We start from the raw sequence: 21,778 nt of genomic DNA, 5'->3' as shown, positions 1-21,778 counted from the left end.
CTAGATACAGTGGGGAGAACAAGTATTTGATAAACTGCCGATTTTGCAGGTTTTCCCAATTACAAAGTATATAGAATTTTTATCATAGGTATTCTTCAACTGTGATTGACGGAAACTAAAACAAAAATCCAGAAAATCACATTGTATGATTTCTAAGTAATTAATTAGCATTTAATTGCATGACAAGTATTTGATACATCAGAAAAGCAGAACTGAATATTTGGTACAGAAACCTTTGTTTGCAATTACAGAGATCATACATTTCCTGTAGTTCTTGACCAGGTTTGCACACACTGAAGCAGGGACTTTGGCCCACTCCTACATACAGACCTTCTCCAGATCCTTCAGGTTTCGGGGCTGTCGCTGGGCATTACGGATTTTCTATTGGGTTTAGGTCTGGAGACTGGCTAGGCCATTCCAGGACCTTGAGATGCTTCTTACGGAGCAACTTCTTAGTTGCCCTGGCTGTGTGTTTCGGGTCGTTGTCATGCTGGAAGACCCAGCCATGACCAATCTTCAATGCTCATACTGAGGGAAGGAGGTTGTTGGCCAAGATCTCACGATACATGGCCCCATCCATCCTCCCCTAAATACGGTGCAGTCGTCCTGTCCCTTTTGCAGAAAATAATCCCCAAAGAATGATGTTTCCACCTCCATGCTTCACGGTTGGGATGGTGTTCTTGGGGTTGTACTCATCCTTCTTCTTCCTCCAAACATGGCGAGTGGAGTTTAGACCAAAAAGCTCTATTTTTGTCTCATCAGACCACATGACCTTCTCCCATTCCTCCTCTGGATCATCCAGATGGTCACTAGCAAACATCAGACGGGCCTGGACATGCGCTGACTTGAGCAGGGGGACCTTGCGTGCGCTGCAGGATTCCCAGCTCTCTTCAGGTCATTGACCAGGTCCTGCCGTGTAATTCTGGGCTGATCCCTCACCTTCCTCATGATCATTGATGCCCCACGAGGTGAGATCTTGCATGGAGCCCCAGACCGAGGGAGATTGACCGTCATCTTGAACTTCTTCCATTTTCTAATAATTGCGCCAACAGTTGTTGCCTTCTCACCAAGCTACTGGCCTATTGTCCTGTAGCCCATCCCAGCCTTGTGCAGGTCTACAATTTTATTCCTGATGTCCTTACACAGCTCTCTGGTCTTGGCCATTGTGGAGAGGTTGGGGTCTGATTGAGTGTGTGGACAGGTGTCTTTTATACAAGTAACGAGTTCAAACAGGTGTAGTTAATACTAGTAATGAGTGGAGAACAGGAGGGCTTCTTAAAGAAAAACTAACAGGTCTGTGAGAGCCGGAATTCTTACTGGTTGGTAGGTGATCAAATACTTATGTCATGCAATAAAATGCAAATTAATTATTTAAAAATCATACAATGTGATTTTCAGGATTTCTGTTTTAGATTTCGTCTCTCACAGTTGAAGTGTACCTACGATAAGAACTACAGGCTGTGTAAGTAGGAAAACCTGCAAAATTGGCAGTTTATCAAATACTTGTACTCCCCACTGTACGTGCTTATTCTTATTCAAGTAATTATTTGAATTACTTCTTTTACTTCTATGCGACTGATTATTTCGAAGTAACAATACTTTTGCTTTAGTAAAATTTCTGACTATTCTACCCACCTCTGACAAAATCAGAGGTTTTTATTTTCAATACATTTGAATACAATTGCTAAAAAAAAATATTATTTGCTTTGTCATTACAGATAACTGTGAGTACATTAATGTCAATACACACTACCATTTGGGGTCACTTAGAAATGTCCTTGTTTTGAAAGAAAAGCAAAATGTATGTCCAATAAAATAACATCAAATTGATTAGAAATTCATTTTTTTGCTGAAAACAAAATGTGGAGAAAGTGATCTTTCAAGTCCTGTAAGTTCCAATATGGAGAATGCCGTGGATCAGACTTGTTTGTCCAGCACATCCCACATATGCTCAATCGGATTGAGATCTTGGGAATTTGGAGGCCAGGGCAACACACTGAACTCTTCATCATGTTCAAACCCTTCCCAAACAATGAGCTATTCTTCTAAAAGAGGCCACTGCCATAAGGGAATGCCATTGCCATGAACAGGGTGTATCTGGTCTGCAACAATGTTTAGGTAGGTGGCACGTGTCAAATTGACATCCACATGAATGCTGGGCCCATGGCTTCCCAGCAGTACATTGCCCAGAGCATCAAAATCCAGACACAGGCATGTTGTATTTTCACAGCTCATCTTCGTGCCATCAGTTCCCCCTGTAAACGGCACACATGTACACTACCATCTACATGATGTCAAAGAAAAGGGCACTCATTGGACCAGGCGACCTTCTTCCACTGCTCCAAGGTCCTGTTCCGACACTCGCATGCCCATGGTAGGCACTTTCGATGGTGGGCAGGGTCATCATGGGCACTCTGAGTGCGATGCACTGTGCATTGTCACACATTCCTCCCGTAACCATCAAACATTTTCTGTGACTTCTGCCACAGTAGACCTTCTGTTGGTTCGGACCAGACAGGATAGTCTTCGTGGCCCTCAGGCATCAATGAGCCTTGGGTGTCCATCACCCTGGGAGCACCCCACAAGCCTTGCTGTTTAAGAGAAACTCTGAGCCAGTCATCTGGCCATAACAATTTGCCCTTTGTCAAAGTCGCTCAGGTCTTTACTCCTGCCCATTTCTCCTGTATCCAACACGTTAACTACGAGAACTGACAGTTCATTTACCATCTAATCTACCCAGACCTTGACATGTTAGAAGATTGCCAATGTTATTCACTTTACCTGTTAGTGGTCATAATATTTTTGGCTCAACAGTGTACATGGTATGTGCTATTAGCAATTGGATACGCGTTACGTTTCTAGGTGTAACAGCTACAGTGCTTTCTGATAGTGCTTCTAATTATATAGTACATATATTCTTGCACAGACATTTCTAGTCACATAGGAGAGTGAAAATTGCACACTGTAGATTCCTGATGTAGTCAGCCCCATCACTCAGAAACACTTCACTTCCTGTGGGCAAACTCAGAACTACGGGAATGAAAGTTACAAAAGCAATCTATCAAAGGATGGGGGTTTACCTTGGGCTTCTTGTAGAAGCCAGAGAGGTACCAGCGCACAACCTGTTTTATTCTGCCGTACGCACTTTCCTCTCTTGCAGCCCTAGGATTATAATGGGCCAGACAGACAAGAGACAGAAAGACAACATTGTTAAGTTTAAGTGAAAAAGTGCTTAAGTAATTGTATGAGTAGTACTAAAGTACTCACTCTGACAGAAGATTAGCGTGGTAGTAGTAGTCAGACAGCTTGTCCAGGAAAGAGCGTGGCTCCAGGATGAAAGTTGGCAGGACCACTTTTGACAGGTCCATGCCAGGCCGAAGCTGCTTCAACAGGGTCCAGATCAAGCCTTTGTTCTCCTCAGACACTGTCTCCACTTGAGACGCTTCGCCAGCCTAGGGGGACAACGAAGAAGCGACAGACTGAACCACAAAAATATTCTGTAATATGAACACCTGACATGAATTGTTTGGTTTTGTCAATTAAGTGTGGCAGAGTACATTTTGTAGATAGCTCTCTTTTAATACTGGAAGAACAAAACAATAGGTCCTAAATGAAATTGTCGCCTAAGGCATTTACGTTCAAAAGATTGTCTGACAGTTAATGATGAATACACATAGACATGCAGATGACCTAGGTTGGTCTACTGGTCTACGCCATAGAAAGAGTCAGTGAAGAGTCTGTCCCTTCACACAGTAAATATCTTTGTTGACCTTATGCTGCACTCTGTATTTCCAAGCAACACACTGGTGGTCAACACTGGCCCAACAACATTTTACATTTCAGTTTCAGAGATGCCAAATGACCTGTCTGTCCATGTTAGCCATCCGTAAGGAATGTTTATTTTTTTCACCTCGCCTATCTCCTCCTGACACTGCTCAACGTAAGCTGTGGCCTGCAGCCCTGGAGACAGCTCGTCCGATTGGTCCATGTCGCTTTCCTCAGTCAGCCGCCCACCATTCTCATTGGCCCCATTGTCCCAATCTTCCTGCGCATCGTGTTCTGATTTCTCAGAGTAGCCGTCATTCTCCATGTGTTGGTTGGCCAAACTGAAACATGAGGAAATGCACAGGTAGGGTGAAATTAGCAGTGGCACACAATCACAATGACTCAAAATATCACAAATATTTATTTCTCAGGCATTTATGCTTTATGGAGAACAGAGTTTTTGCTTAAAGACCAGTTTGAACTTGGACTTTCTCTGCAGCAGTACTGGAGGCAGCAACTCAAGACTCCTGTACCAGCCCAGGCCACTATAATGACATCTTCTGATAAAACCATGATGAATAGCTGTTTAAAAGTTGGTAATATATTTACAGTACTTGATACACTGCCGATTTTGCAGGTTTTACCCACTTACAAAGCATGTAGAAGTCTGTATTTTTTATCATAGGTACTCTTCAACTGTGAGTGACGGAAACTAAAACAAAAATCCAGAAAATCCCATTGTATGATATTTAAGTAATTCATTTGCATTTTCTTGCATGACATAAGTATTTGATACATCAGAAAAGCAGAACTTAATATTTGGAACAGAAACATTTGTTTGCAACTACAGAGATCATACATTTCCTGTAGTTCTTGACCAGGTTTGCACACACTGCCGCAGGGATTTTGGCCCACTCCTACATACAGACCTTCTCCAGATCCTTCAGGTTTCAGGGCTGCCGCTGGGCATTACGGACTTTCAGCTCCCTCCAAAGATTTTCTACTGGGTTTAGGTCTGGAGACTGGTTAGGCCACTCCAGGACCTTGAGATGCTTCTTACGGAGCAACTTCTTAGTTGCCCTGGCTGTGTGTTTCGGGTCATTGTAATGCTGGAAGACTCAGCCACGACCCATCTTCAATGCTTTTACTGAAGGAAGGCGGTTGTTGGCCAAGATCTCGCGATACATGGCCCCATCCATCCTCCCTTCAATACAGTGCAGTCTTCCTGTCCCCTTGGCAGAAAAGCATCCCCAAAGAATGATGTTTCCACCTCCATGCTTCACAGTTGGGATGGTGTTCTTGGAGTTGTATTCATCCTTCTTCTTCCTCCAATCACTGCGAGTGGAGTTTAGACCAAAAAGCTACATTTTTGTCTCATCAGACCCCATGACCTTCTCCCATTCCTCCTCTGGATCATCCAGATGGTCATTGGCAAACTTCAGATGGTCCTGGACAAGCGCTGGCTTGAGCAAGGGGACCTTGCGTGCGCTGCAGGATTTTAATCCATGACAGCGTAGTGTGTTACTAATGGTTTTCTTTGAGCTTGTGGTTCCAGCTCTCTTCAGGTCATTGACCAGGTCCCTCACCTTCCTCATGATCATTGATGCCCCACGAGGTGAGATCTTGCATGGAGCTCCAGACCGAGGGAGATTGACCGTCATCTTGAACTTCTTCCATTTTCTAATAATTGCGTCAACAGTTGTTGCCTTCTCACCAAGCTGCTTGCCTATTGTCCTGTAGGCTTATGGAGGTCTACAATTTTATCCCTGATGTCCTTACACAGCTCTCTGGTCTTGGCCATTGTGGAGAGGTTGGAGTCTGTTTGATTGAGTATGTGGACAGGTGTCTTTTATACAGGTAACAAGTTCAAACAGGTGCAGTAAATACAGGTAATGAGTGGAGAACAGGAGGGCATCTTAAAGAAAAACTAACAGGTCTGTGAGAGCCGGAATTCTTACTGGTTGGTAGGTGATCAAATACTTGTCATGCAATAAAATGCTAATTAATTATTTAAAAATCATACAATGTGATTTTCTGGATTTCACAGTTGAAGTGTACCTATGATAAAAATTACAGACCTCTACATGTAAGTAGGAAAACCGGCATAATCGGCTGTGTTTAAATACTTGTTCTCTCCACTGTATGTGCTTTTATTACTCAATTAATTATTTGAATTACTTCTTTTACTTCATGCTTTAAAACATATGAAACTAAATTAGTCTCCAGCCAAATTATCAAGAACTAATTAAATTCACAAGAATGAATGTCAAAATGTCCCTGCTACCCATCATTCATTATCAAGGACAAACGGGTAGGCTCAATACCATAGACTTTTGTTAGAATATGTCTTATAATTTTGCTCGTAGGATAACCTGAATGGTGGCTGAATGTATAGAGCAGTGACAGGATGTACAGTTGTTTTACACCCTATAGCCTGGTTTGAGTCCCAATGATTACTTTGTCATAATGTTTTGATGACAACACTGGCAGTACTGTCTTTGTCATTCCTAACTCAGTAATATTTGCTTGTCAGTTTTTAACATCACATCTAAAATCAAATATTGGTTCCGCCGTATTTTGAGGATGTTTTAACTCCAGCGTTTCTCTCATTGACAGCTGTATGATTACCAGGTGATTAATGACGTCCAAAGCATTGTTTGATCTATACTGACAGGCACTGGGGCTTTATTTACAAGTGCTTCCCATATATTGGATAGCTAAGTAGCCTATATGAAATTGGTGATAAGATGATATTCTGACATCACTGTCAGTGTTGAATCCAGTTTTAGTTTAGGTTTTATGTGCCAGCACACTTACTGAAGTTATTATATTTATTTTCGTATGATTTATGTTAATATTTTCTCTTCCGCAGCCTCAATACTACCATGGATGCAAACCTTTTTAAATAATTGTTGGTCAGGAGATTGAGCCCAAATCTTTGATCGAGGCTTGCTTTGAATCCAGGTGAAAGGACAGAGCCTTGCGTCAGTGTAATATCACGTTTTGAATGACGTCCCAAACCTTGTTTGATCACATGCTTTTTGGAAAATGCAGGCTTCTATGGTTGTTTGGGGCGGTTCAGTGCCTGTAACTTTCAAACAGCAACTTCTACTGGTCACCTTATTTAGTCATTTATTTTAGTTGTTAACTGGATAAGTTGTTAACCTTATCCAGTTCAGCAATGGTGCAGTTGGTAATGTCACTTGTTCCTGCTTTTTAACTTGTTATTGTGTGAGACCGAATCTAGATCATGTTTGATAATTTATGTAGATGACACTGTTTATTGTTGTTTGAATAATTTGTTTTATTTTGTTTCTTATGACATTCTTGCCTTAATAATACAAAACATTACAATGGATTCATAGCTGAAAAATGCAAGCTGGAAAGGCAAGAATAACATTGGATTCAAACCAAGCATTTAAACTTATCTTCAGAAAGCACACACCTAACCACTGCGTCGCAAAATCATGTAGGATACTTCGGAAAATACATATATATCAAAATATCAACATTGATATTTATTCCTGATCATCAGACAACACTGTGCAGTCAGTTTAAAAGCATTGAGAAAATTAACAGTATTCTGACCAATTTGAAGAAAACCTTGAATACTTCAGAAAAGGTTGTTATCCCATCACTACACAATAATTGCAAGGATGCAAATTATGTTCAATTATTATTGATCAGGAGCAGGGTTGGGTAGGTTATTTTTAAAATGTAATCCGTAACAGTTACAAGTTACCTGTCCACATTTGTAATCAGTAACTTTTTGATTACTTAAACTCAGTAATGTAATCTGATTACAGTTCCTTTGGAAAGGGTTTCTAAACCATTGTATTCTACTTCAATATGATTGCGCTACATCTCTACATTCCACACACAAGGTCAGTCAGATATTCAATCATTCCAATTAATCCAATAACCCTTGATCTTCCAGAATCTGACTTTTTATCTGAACATAACCAAAAATCTAAGGATGTGTTAACCTATTCTGTTATTTGTGTTGTATAAATGTTTTCTATTGCTTCAAAACATAGTTTAAAAAATAATGTCAATTTGCCGAAAAGGTTATTGACATTATTGTATATAAAAATATGGATATCCGTAGCTTTTCGCAAGTACACTCAACGTGCAGTAGTCTGATGTTTTGCTCCACAACCGCCAACATTGTCAAAACGTTGCAGAAACACCAGGCACGCAAATGCATGTTTGCAATTGTGAACACCCGCACACAAATATGTTTTACTCGCGCAAAGGTAACCTGCGATTAATAGGGCAACCAGCGATGGATTTTCAAAATGCAAAGAAATAAACTGTGATTATACACCTGCACTCTTAACTTAAAGTCAATGTCGTCAGCAGCCAATAGTAACCAATTAACACAATTTTCGGAGATGCAAAGCAAGCAGAATCACATGGCTTACCTGTATGGACAGGTGGCTGCATTCAAATGCAAATCATCATCCTTTGGCAATGCGTTTCCCAACACCTTTTCTTTTCAAATATCGTGATAAGTTCCTTAGAATGTTTTATCTTGAAGGCAGCGCCATGTTACAGCTATCTAACAAATAGTTGCTTCTAAACAATTCCTATCGGAGTTGTTTAGTGCAACTCTTCTTGGCTGTGTTGTTGCCTATCATTTTTATGAGAAAGATGCTTCGAGTGGATAACAGAATCACATTTTAAAAGCGTTGGCTTATATTATTGTAGATATACTGTTTTTACCAGTCATCCAAAAAAATTTAACTAGTGCTTCATTGCTCTCTAATCTGTTTCATGATGATCACACACAATTGTTAATTTTGGTTCAAATAACAATGTTTTTAAAACATTAAATAAAAAAATCTAACATGCAAGGTGTCAAAATTATTTCATGCACCTATTATTTTTTAAATGAAGTAATCCAAAAGTAACTATTGGTAATCCGATAATATTTTTGTTGGTAACGTAACAGATTACAGTTACTGTTTTTCTGTAATCCGTTAAATTCCGTAATGGATTACTTGTAATCCGTTACTCCCCAACTCTGATCAGGAGATTGAACATAATTCTCAGATCAAGGCATGCTTTAAAATTTCAACCCAAAATCCATCTGAGAGGGCCGAGGCTTGCATTGATCATAGCGTCAATGTAATATAACTTGATTCATGACGTCCAAAGCCTCATTTAATCACTTCCAAAGCCTGTTTAGAAAATGCAGGCTTCTGTGGTTTGGTGCTTTTGAAAAGCAACCTCTACTCGTCACATTGTTTAGGAATTTATTTCAAAAAGTTGTCAATGTTCCAAATCCAGCAGGGTTGTGGAATGCGTCTTTTTGTCCTTGTTATGCTGCCAGATCGAATCCAGATAGTGTTTAACTTTTTGAGTGTAAACGATGCTGTTTATTGTTCTTTGAATAAATCGTTTTATTTTGTCTATCTTAAGACAATCTTGCCTTAATAATACAAAACATTAGAACGGATTCTGAGCTTTGGGACAAGATCCCGGATACAGGAGGCCGAAATGAGCTTTCTCCGCAGGGTGGCCGGGCGATCCCTTAGAGATAGGGTGAGAAGCTCGGTCACCCGGGAGGAGCTCAGAGTAGAGCCGCTGCTCCTCCACATCGAGAGGGGTCAGCTGAGGTGGCTTGGGCATCTTTTTCGGATGCCTCCGGAACGCCTTCCTGGGAAGGTGTTCCGGTCCCGTCCCACCGGGAGGAGACCCCGGGGAAGACCTAGGACACGCTGGAGGGACTATGTCTCCCGGCTGGCCTGGGAACGCCTCGGTGTCCCCCCGGAAGAGCTAGAGGAAGTGTCTGGGGAGAGGGAAGTCTGGGCATCCCTGCTTAGACTGCTGCCCCTGCGACCCGGCCCCGGATAAGCGGAAGAAGATGGATGGATGGATAGAACGGATTCATAGTTAGAAAATCTTAGCTGGAAAGACAAGAAGAACCTTGGATACGAACAGAGCATTTTAATTTCCCTTCAGAAAGCACACACCTAACCACTGCGCCACAAAGTAATGTAGCATACTGGGGAAAATACATCTGTCTCAACATTGAACGTGATATTTATTCCTGATCAGCAGACACCACTGTGCAGCGAGTTTAAAAGCCTAAAAATAATTAACCGTTCTCAGCCAATTTGACAGAACCTTGAATGTTTCAGAAAGGCTTGATTTCCCATGAGTACCCAATAATAACAAGGATGCAAATGTTTTAAAATCATTTTTGATTAGGAGATTGAACAAAATTCTCCGATCGAGGCTTGCTTTGAAATGTCAACCCATTCTAATCCATACGAAAAGGCAGAGATTGGCATCGGCGTAATATCACGTGAAGTCTCGTTTGATCATTTCTGTGCTTCTGTGGTTGTTTGGTACGGTTTGATGCCTGAGACCTTTGAACAGCATCCTCTACTGGTCACCTTATTTAGTAATTTATTTCAAAAATATTGTAGTACAGCACTGGCGCAGTTGTTAGGGCTGCTGACTTCCAATTTCTTAGTCGTTATGGTGCGAGATCAAATCCAGATCATGTTTAACTTTGTGAGTGCGAACGATACTGTTTATTGTATAATGATTTGTTTTATTTTTTGTATCTTATGACACTCTTGCCTTATTAATACAAAACATTAGAACGGATGCAGAGTTGAAAAATGCTAGTTGGAAAGGCAAGAACACCACAAACCGGTATTACAATTTCCCTTTGGATGCCTCACCACAGCACTATGAAGTCATGTTGGATAATGTGGAAAAGACATCTATATGATCATTCAGCACTGGGTATTTATTCTTGACCAACGGGTGCAGTGAGTTTCAAAGCCTCGAGAAATCAAACCGATTTAGGAACCATTCTGATGAAAGCCTCAAACCCTTTTATATCATTTTCCATCTTCATAAAATTCTATTACCTTGTTATGCAGGTCTTTTGACAGTTTCTTTGCTCAGTATATAGGTTGCTCAGTGCATCCACGTGAGAGCTAACAAACTCATTGACTATTTATACACAGACACTAATTGCTATTTAAAAAGCCAAAGGTGTGGGAAATTCACCTTCAATTGCCATTTTCACCTCTGTGTGTCTGTGTCAAGGCCAAACATTCAAGGGTATGTAAACTTATGATCAAGGCCATTTTGGTGATTTCTGGAATCACTATGATTTAAAAACTTATGAGCAATCAATCAATCAAATTTATTTATAAAGCCCTTTTTACAACAGGAGTTGTCACAAAGTGCTTTACAGAGACACCCGGCACAACTGTATATATGATTGCAAATACAAAATATATGCGGTTAGCGCATCCAATGGAACTGCAACTATCTGGCATTTTGAAGTATACAGTTAGGTCCGGAAATAATTGGACACGGACACAAGTTTTGTTATTTTGGTTGTTTACCAAAATACATTCAAGTTACAGTTACATAATGAATTCATGAATATTGGCTTAAAGTGCAGTCTCTCATTGTTAATTTGAGGGTATTCACATCCAGATTGGAGGAAGGGTTTAGGAATTACAGCTCTTTAATATGTAGCCCCCTCTTTTTTAAGGGACCTAAAGGAATTGGACAGTTGACACTAATGCTGTTTCATAGACAGGTGTGGGCTATTACTTAATTTCTTCATCAATTAAGCAGGTAAAAGGTGTGGCGTCGATTACAGGTGTGGCATTCGCATTGGTAAGCTGTTGTTCTGAACCCACAACATGCCGTCAAAGGGGTTTTCTCAGAAGGGTGGCTGGCTTCTCCCTTAGGGATAGGGTGAGAAACTCAGCCATCCGTGAGGAACTTGGAGTAGAGCCTCTGCTCCTTTGCATCGAAAGGAGCCAGTTGAGGTGGTTCGGGCATCTGGTAAGGATGCCCCCAGGACGTCTCCCTAGGGAGGTGTTCCAGGCACTTCCAGCTGGGAGGAGACCTCAGGGTAGGCCCAGGACTAGGTGGAGAGAAAACAAATTCGACACTGGCCTGGGAACGCCTCGGGATCCCCCAGTCAGAGCTGGCAAATGTGGCTCGGGAAAGGGAAGTTTGGGGTCCCCTGCTGGAGCTGCTGTACCCGCGACCCAATACCGGATAAGCTGATGAAGATGAGATGACGCTAATTAACCTACCAGAGGAATATTGCAACAAATGTGACCGTAGGTGAACACTTTTTTCATATTATAAGGTTTGCAGGTGGGTAGTTTTCCCCCAAATTGGGCTATTTTTACCTCGACAACCCAATCCCTGGACACGGAAACTAGCTTTAGGGATGTGGAAAGTCACCTCGCTGGCGGGAAAGGAACCTGAGATCGTGCGTGAGGTTGAGAGGTTCCGACTAGAGATAGTCGGGATCACCAATACACACGGCTTGGGCTCTGGAACCACACTCCTTGAGAGAGGATGGACTCTTCACCACTTTGGAGTTGCCCATGGTGAGAGGCGGCGGGCTGGTGTGGGTTTGCTCATAGCGCCTACGGGTCGGGGATAGGTCTCTCACTGTTGTTTGTGCCTACGGGCCGAACGGCAGTGCAGAGTACCCGACCTTCTTGGAGTCTCTGGGAGGGGTGCTGGAAAGTGCTCAGACTGGGGACTCCATCGTTCCACGTGGGCAACGACAGTGACACCTGGAGGGGCGTGATTGGGAAGTGTCTATCTAAGAAGTGTCTAGGGAGAGGGAAGTCTGGGCATCTCTGCTTAGACTGCTGCCCCCGCGACCCGGCCCCGGATAAGCGGAAGATGATGGATGGATGGATGGATATGGCAACCTTGCATACAGGACCTTAACAATCCTGACGTCGAGGGGATGGGTAAAGTCGGAAAAACAAGTGGACTCTAGTTTTCTTTTACACCCAAGCACACTCAAAATATTTAAATATAAATTAATAATGCCTACACTGCATCCAATCCGCATAACATTTGTTTACGTTTCAGATGATGTCTAGTAGAATCACAGATTTTTCAATAGAGTTAGCGAGACAGACAAAGATGACTGGTGAAAAGACGATTAGATTAGAGTATGTAGGCTACTATTTAAGTCACTAACAATAACAATAAAAAGCATATGAATGTGAAGATGCTGGATGAGCGCAAGCAGCACAGCAAAGTACAGCTGATGGAGGTCAAGAGAGTGAGATAAATGATGTGGTGTCAAGGCAAGAATAGAGGAACAAACAACACAACAAGGCTGTAATATATAGGCCTACAGCTCTGATACGGTTTTAATGCAATTTAAATTCATAAGAACATTGTTTTACAATAAAAACAGACAAAAATAATATTGACTGTGAATAATAATAAAGATTGATGAGTGATTTCATATTTTGTAGGTGATTCCTAGATCTGAATAATAAATAATAAATAAATAGTTTAGATTATCAATGGCTAAATGTTTTCGGGTGGCTCAGACATAATGAAGGGAGAATAATTTGCTCTGTATGCTAGAAGCCTTGTGGAGCCAATGTGTTTGGGGGCTTAGGAAAATACCATTATATTAATAAAATATATTACAGGGGGGTATCCAGATAATATATAAAGTATATCGAAGTGTATCCAGATATTATATAGAGTATATCACAGAGTGTATCCAGATGTTAAACAGTGAGGGGAAAAAAGTATTTGATCCCATGCTGATTTTGTGTGTTTGCCTACTGGCAAAGCAATGTTCAGTCTATAATTTTAATGGTAGGTTTATTTGATCAAAATACCCCTATGCACAAATGAGGATATAATGGGGGATAATAACAACAAAATATCCAGAAAAACGCATGTCAATGTTATAAATTGATTTGCATTTTAATGAGTGAAATAATTATTTGATCCCCTGTCAATCGGAAATATTTCTGGCTCCCAGTTGTCTTTTATACAGGTAACGAGCTGAGATTAGGAGCACACTTTGCTCCTAATCCCAGTTTTTTACCTGTATAAAAGACACCTGCCCACCGAAGCAATTAATCAATCAGATTCCGAACTCTCCACCATGGCCAAGACCAAAGAGCTGTCCAAGGATCTCAGGGACAGGATTGTAGACCTACACAAGCCTGGAATGGGCTACAAGACCATCGCCAAGCATCTTGGTGAGAAGGTGACAACAGTTGGTGCGATATTTTGCAAATGGAAGAAACACAAAAAGAACAGTCAATCTCCCTCGGTCTGGAGCTCCATTCAAGATCTCACCTCGTGGAGTTGCAATGATCATGAGAACGGTGAGGAATCAGCCCAGAACTACACAGGAGGATCTTGTCAAGGATCTCAACGCAGCTCGGACCATAGTCACCAAGAAAACAATTGGTAACACTACGCCGTGAAGGACTGAAGTCGTGCAGCGCCCGCAAGGTCTACCTGCTCAAGAAAGCACATGTACAGGCCCATCCGAAGTTTGCCAATGAACATCTGAATGATTCAGAGGAGAACTGGGTGAAAGTGTTGGTGTCAGATGAGACCAAAATCAAGCTCTTTGGCATCAACTCAACTCGCCATGTTTGGAGGAGGAGGAATGCCGCCTATGACCCCAAGAACACCATCCCACCGTCAAACATGGAGTTGGAAACATTATGCTTTGGGGGTGTTTTTCTGCTAAGGGGACAGGACAACTTCACCACACCAAAGGGACGATGGACGGGGCCATGAACCTCCTTCCCTCAGCCAGGGCATTGAAAATGGGTCGTGGATGGGTATTCCAGCAGGAGTGGCTCAAGAAGAAGCACATTAAGGTCCTGGAGTGGCCTAGCCAGTCTCCAGACCTTAATCCCATAGAAATTCTGTGGAGGGAGCTGAAGGTTCGAGTTGCCAAACGTCAGCCTCGAAATCTTAATGACTTGGAGAAGATCTGCAAAGAGGAATGGGACAAAATCCCTCCTGAGATGTGTGCAAACCTGATGGCCAACTACAAGAAACGTCTGACCTCTGTGATTGCCAACAAGGGTTTTGCCACCAAGTACTAAGTCATGTTTTGCAGAGGGGTCAAAATACTTATTTTACACATTAAAATGCAAATCAATTCATAACATTTTTGACAATGCGTTTATCTGGATTTTCTTTTTGCCACATTTTTTCAGCCAGGAAAAAACCTGTATACAGTGTTAAGAATGAGGTTACAGTTATTGAACTGCATAAATAAACTTGACTATATTTATGATTAGTGAAGGCATCACCCAACCTCATGGTTATAAAAGGCTCTGTATTTAACTGCTGGTATTTACCGCACTGGCTAGCGAAGATTTAAGATAAATATACACTGCTCAAAAAAATTCAGGGAACACGTAATAATCACAGTATAGCACCAAGTAATTTAAACTTCAGGGATATCAATCTGACTAGTTAGGATGCATAAGCGATTGTAAATAAATGTCACCTGGTGCATTGGAGAAGCAACAGCAAAACAACCCCCAAAAACTGAATGGTTTTGCAGGTGTTGGCCACAGACAATTGCTCTCTCCTTACCCTTCCTGATTCTTCTCTAGTATTGCTCGTGTCCTTGTCACTACTGGTAGTATGAGGTGGTACCTGCAGCCCATTCAGGTTGCACAGGGAGTCCTGCTCCCCCAGGATGGCACATCCTTACGTGCCGTCGCGAGAACATTTTCTGTTTCTCCCAGTACAGTCACAAGAGCATGGAGGATATACCAGGAGACAGGCCGTTACACAAGAAGAGCTGGACAGGGCTGTAGAAGGGCATCAACGCAGCAGCCGGACCGGTATCTGTTCCTTTGTACGAGGAGGAACAGGAGGAGCACTTCCAGAGCCCTACCAAATGACCTTCAGCGGGTTACTGGTGTGTATGTTTCTGACCAAACAGTCAGAAACAGACTCCATGATGGTGGCAAAGGGTCCAGTGTCTTCAAGTGGGACCTATGCTCACAGCCCAGCACCGTGCAGCTCGATTGGCATTCACCAGAGAACACAAGTACGTGACAGATGTGAAAGAGTCTGGGGACCCTGAGGTGAAAGTTATGCTGCCTGCAACATCATCCAGCATGACCAGTTTGGCGGTGGGTCTGTGATGGTCTGGGGAGGCATATCCATGGAGGGTCGCACAGACCTCCATGTGCTAGCCAATGGTACCCTGACTGCTGTGAGGTACCGGGATGAAATCCTCAGACCTATTGACCTTACGCTGATGTAGTGGGCCCTGGGTTCCTCTAAGTGCAGGACAATGCCCGGCCTCATGTGGCCAGAATGTGTACTGTAGGTGGTCCTTGGATGACGAGGGCTTTGATGCCATTGACTGGCCCTCATGTTCCCCAGACCTGAATCCAATTGAGAACCTCTGGAACGTTATGTATCGGTGCATCTGACGACGCCAAGTAGCACCACAGACTGTCCAGGAGCTTACTGATGCTCTCACCCAGGTCTGGGAGGACATCACCCAGGACACCACCCAGGACACCATCTGCCGTCTCATCAGGAGCATGCCAAGACGTTTTCAGGAGTGCACACAAGCACGTGGAGGCCATACCCTCTGCTGAGTCACATTATGAGTTGCCATGATGAAGTTCACGTAAGCTGGAACAGCCTGTGATTCCAATGGTTTATTTCGATTTTTGAATCCAACCCTCAAACAGTTGGTGATTTTGGTTTCCATTGACCGTTGTTACGTCATTTTGTTCTCATTGGATTACACAATGTGCAGTAAAGATTTGGATCTTTAATATATTTTGTTCATCGAGACCCGATGTGTGATTTTAGTGTTCAGTAAAATGTTTTGAGCAGTGTAGTGTATTCAGATTGAAGCTAGCATGAGCCAGAAATTCTTCACAGCGTTGGGGGCTCTGTTACCATGCTAACTTCCTATCTGTAAACAATCAGATTTTCTTTTTGTCATATGTGATAATTTGCCTTTGGACTCATTTGGAATAATCCATGTTGTTACAGAAAACATCTATTCATTCAGAATGAACTGTAATGTTGTCATTAGTAATTTGGGTTTCATGGTGTAAGTAGCCAATGTTTTGGTGTCTTTTCTTGTCATCAAGAGACAACTATTTAGTTTTGCTATTTAGTGCCTAGACTTCTCTGTTAACACTGAAGTAGACTTTTTTATCAGGACAAAGTGGATAAGCTAAAAAACAGATTAATCATCACATGCCAACAAAAAAAATGCAACCCTTAAGTTTTATCTTCATTTGTTGTCACAGTAAAGAAAACCAAACTAAACTAGCTTGCTCGTTTAGAGTCAACAGAACGGACATTGACACGGTCAATGCCCCTGCTGCAAACACAGATGCTGGTAGGGGACACTGGTATAACTAACAACTCAGTGTCGTGTGTATTAATTGATTCACTTTGATAATGTGCAACTTAACAAATCCAATTCACAATTTCATTGTATTTTAGATTAATATATTAACAGATTAACATGGTATAGCACCCACTCCTCACAAAAAAGGCATTCATTTGCAAAAAACTCGTAATTGTTTCTCTCCACAGACACAATGTGTTAGGGTTCCAAAAACCCTGTTCCAGCTTAAAGCTAGATATGCTGAAACCTGGTGATGTACATTTTCAACATACTTAATGCTGTTTTCAACAGTTGAGAAGAATATACCACCCTATGATATTAAAGAGGAACCTGGAAAGGTTAGCGCCAAAACCAGAATAGGCGAATGTGCGACAATACTGAGTAAAAACTGACAAAACCCTGCAGAAAATGTTTAGGGCAAATCTGCAATCGATGAGGGGTCCACACAATCATTTTCCTCCCAACTAAGGATTCCACACACAAGAGGCCCGCACAACAGCAGATAGCCTAGCAGATAGCCAGAGACCGAAAGGTTGCTGCAGTCATGTACACCCATGGAAAGTTGTCAGTTTTTACATACAGTGTTCTCCACTAATACTGGCACCATGTGAGCAAAATGGGCTGACAAAATAATATCTTTGCTTTTTATCCTCTTGGTCTTTTACCAAAATATTCACAAAAAGTAAAATGATTAAAAAAATAAATGTGAAATAACTTTTTCCAAATATGAGGGCTACAGTTATTGGCAGCAATAGAAATTCTTACAAGTATAATCTAACCAAAGTATATTCATATTATATGTTTTTAAGTTCACCTGAATGATTACAAACACATAAATGGTAAGCCATTACATCCTGTTTCATTAGGGTATAAAATAGGCTAAATTCCCATAGTCATTATAGTCATAGTTATGGGAACAAACCAAGAACGTGTGACAAAAGGTTGATGTGTGAGAGGTTGCACAAAGTATTCAATTAAGGGGTGCCAATAATCGTGGCACACGTATTTGAGAAATATATATTTTTTCATAATAAGATTTCTTTCTTTTTTTTACTTTAAAGTTAGATCTTTGCTAATATTTTGAATGATAGATCGAGAAGATAAACAAAGATTATAATTTTTTCACAGCTCGTTTTGCTGACATTTACCAATATTATTGGAAGGCAATGTATATTTGGACACATGGATATTGGAGCAAAATCACATTGACTGATAACGGTAACCCAATTTAACAAATGACATTACTTTGAAGCAATTAAATGAAATTAAAATGTTATTTCTGTGATCACAGAAATACAGTGCCTTGCGAAAGTATTCGGCCCCCTTGAACTTTGACATTTTGCCACATTTCAGGCTTCAAACATAAAGATATAAAACTGTAATTTTGTGTGAAGAATCAACAACAAGTGGGACACAATTATGAAATGGAACGAAATTCATTGGATATTTCAAAACTTTTTAACAAATAAAAAACTGAAAAATTGGGCGTGCAAAATTATTCAGCCCCTTTACTTTCAGTGCAGCAAACTCTCTCCAGATGTTCAGTGAGGATCTCTGAATGATCCAATGTTGACCTAAATGACTAATTATGATAAATAGAATCCACCTGTGTGTAATCAAGTCTCCGTATAAATGCACCTGCTCTGTGATAGTCTCAGAGGTCCGTTTAAAGCGCAGAGAGCATCATGAAGAACAGGGAACACACCAGGCAGGTCCGAGATACTGTTGTCAAGAAGTTTAAAGCTGGATTTGGATACAAAAAGATTTCCCAAGCCTTAAACATCCCAAGGAGCACTGTGCAAGCGATAATATTGAAATGGAAGGAGTATCAGACCACTGCAAATTTACGAAGACCCGGCCGTCCCTCCAAACTTTCAGCTCATACAAGGAGAAGACTGATCAGAGATGCAGCCAAGAGACCCGTGATCACTCTGGATGAACTGCAGAGATCTACAGCTGAGGTGGGAGACTCTGTCCATAGGACAACAATCAGTCGTATACTGCACAAATCTGGCCTTTATGGAAGAGTGGCAAGAAGAAAGCCATTTCTTAAAGATATCCATAAAAAGTGTCATTTAAAGTTTGCCACAAGTCCCCTGGGAGACACACCAAACATGTGGAAGAAGGTGCTCTGGTCAGATGAAACCAAAATCGAACTTTTTGGCAACAATGCAAAACGTTATGTTTGACGTAAAAGCAACACAGCTCATCACCCTGAACACACCATCCCCACTGTCAAACATGATGGTGGCAGCATCATGGTTTGGGCCTGCTTTTCTTCAGCAGGGACAGGGAAGATGGTTAAAATTGATGGGAAGATGGATGGAGCCAAATACAGGACTATTCTGGAAGAAAACCTGATGGAGTCTGCAAAAGACCTGAGACTGGGACGGAGATTTGTCTTCCAACAAGACAATGATCCAAAACATAAAGCAAAATCTACAATGGAATGGTTCACAAATAAACATATCCAGGTGTTAGAATGGCCAAGTCAAAGTCCAGACCTGAATCCAATCGAGAATCTGTGGAAAGAACTGAAAACTGCTGTTCACAAACGCTCTCCATCCAACCTCAATGAGCTCGAGCTGTTTTGCAAGGAGGAATGGATTTCAGTCTCTCGATGTGCAAAACTGATAGAGACATACCCCAAGCGACTTACAGCTGTAATCGCAGCAAAAGGTGGCGCTACAAAGTATTAACTTAAAGGGGCTGAATAATTTTGCACGCCCAATTTTTCTGTTTTTTATTTGTTAAAAAGGTTTGAAATATCCAATAAATTTCGTTCCACTTCATGATTGTGTCCCACTTGTTGTTGATTCTTCACAAAAAATTACAGTTTTATATCTTTATATTTGAAGCCTGAAATGTGGCAAAAGGTCGAAATGTTCAAGGAGGCCGAATACTTTCGCAAGGCACTGTACTTAGAACAGAAATGTATTTCCTGAAGCAGAAAGTGTTAGAACACCTCTAGCTTGAAAATGCCTGAAATTAGAATCAGGTGTATTCAAATAAGAAAATCCATTGACAGTTTGAGGGTACAACATTCTATAAAAAAAGAAGAGTGGGCAAGAATCTGCGTTAGATTCAGTTGAAAAAGTTATATGTTGTCTTTGTATAACCCCATTTCCTAAAAAGTTGAGACGCTTCACAAAATGCAATGATGTGCAAATCATTCAAAACCCTACATTCAATAGAAAATAGTACAAAGACAACATTCTGTATCAAAAGTTGAAACTGAGACATTTTATTGCCCACTATGAATTTGATGCAAGCCATAAGTTTCAAAAAAGTTGGGACAGAGGCAACAATAGGCTGGAAAAGTTGTGAAATGCTAAAATTCGTTTCAGATTCAAATAGCTGAGAAGTAGACAATGATATGAAAAGTTTTTGACTCTCATTTGCAAAGTGGTCCAAATTGCATATCTAAAATTAATTTCTAAAATCGCTGTAAATTTTGTTCTGAATAATTTTTTACAGAGAATGTGAGGATGCTCATGGTCTTTTAAAATGTTCTGTAAGTAGTTTGGAAAGATGGTAAAGTATGTAGTTTGCAACAACTGTGACTTTTCAAAAAGTAATTAAAATGCTGTTCCCAAAAATGCTGTTACCGATGGAAACTTCAGAATTCCCAAAAAATGCCATTCTAGTCAATAAAAGTTTAATAAGTTAAATATTTAAAAAATATATACAAGCAACTTGATCTGGAACAGCCTACACATTTTAAAGTTTGAACCAAGTTTCTAGCTTAAACGGTGTAGGAGAAGCGTTCTAAAGAATAATAATAAGAAGATGAAGTATGTCGAAGAATTAACCTTATACTAACCTTATTTTGCTGCCCTATATAAAGGTTTTGGAGCAACATATGCTGCTATCCAGATGATATCTTCTTCAGGCAGGGAAGGCCTTGCTTATTTCAGCAGTACAATCCCAAACCACATTCTGCATGTATTACAACAGCATGTCTTCATAGTAAAAGAGTCTGGTTGCAGTCCAGTAAAAGAGACTGTCTGAAGTCCAGACCTGTCCCCCACTGAAAACATTTGGCGCATTATGAAACGAAAAATATGACAAAGGAGAAACCAGACTGTTGAGCACCTATATATAGCCAGAAGGGGAATACATTTCACTTTCAAAACTACAGCAATTGGTCTCCACAGTTCCCAAATGCTTACAGAGTATTGAGAAGAGGTCATGCAACAGAGTGGTAAACATGCACACTTTTTTAAAACATGTTGCTGGCATCAAAACATTTATTTTTCCAAAAACAATAGACATTTCTATTTCAACATTTGATATGTTGTCTTTCTACTATTTTATATTAAATATAGGGATAAATGACTTGCAAATCATTGCAACTATTTGCATTTTACGCAGTGTCCCAACTTTTTTGGAAACAGGGTTATACTATTTTCTATTGACTATATGGTTTAAATTATTTGCACAATTGCATTCTGGTTTTATGTACATTTTACGCAGCGAACCCAACTTTCACTCTGGATAAGGTGGAAAGGAGGTTTGGGGTACCTTTTTAATTCAATCTTTATTTTTCTTTGTTTATTCAATCTTAGGTTATTTCAATAGTAAAATAATAATAAACAATTAAATAAACTACAACCCCAATATAATTTTGCTAAAATTCCTTCTGCAAGTATTAAAAAAGAAAAACTGAAACAATCTATTGGCAAATAGAATTGAGTTTGGTGTGAATTAATTTAGATTTTTATTCAGACTCAAGATGAAACATATTATATAAAAATTTTATGTTTTAGCTATTTCACTATTTATGATTTTGTTATTTCGCAGACACCTTTATCAAGAACG

At 40.7% G+C, this 21,778-nt stretch overlaps 1 protein-coding gene across 4 annotated transcripts in view; it reads right to left on the bottom strand.

Annotated features, from left to right (window-relative positions):
• The window catches only part of osbpl5 (oxysterol binding protein-like 5), a 191,758-nt gene that overhangs the window by 60,879 nt on the left and 109,101 nt on the right, over window positions 1–21,778 (bottom strand). For all 4 annotated transcript variants that reach the window (XM_013131244.4, XM_013131246.4, XM_013131247.4 and 1 more), the window contains 3 exons: window positions 3,911–4,106; window positions 3,268–3,452; window positions 3,081–3,162 (listed from right to left, as the gene is read on the bottom strand). In XM_013131244.4, the coding sequence (XP_012986698.2) occupies window positions 3,081–3,162; window positions 3,268–3,452; window positions 3,911–4,106 (463 nt within the window). The remainder of the gene's footprint in view (window positions 1–3,080; window positions 3,163–3,267; window positions 3,453–3,910; window positions 4,107–21,778) is intronic.

This window comes from Esox lucius, chromosome 19 (assembly GCF_011004845.1).
Source record: "Esox lucius isolate fEsoLuc1 chromosome 19, fEsoLuc1.pri, whole genome shotgun sequence".
Lineage (NCBI taxonomy): Eukaryota > Metazoa > Chordata > Actinopteri > Esociformes > Esocidae > Esox > Esox lucius.
The sequence above is the reverse complement of the archived record's forward strand: the minus strand, read 5'-3'. Positions and strand labels throughout refer to the sequence as shown.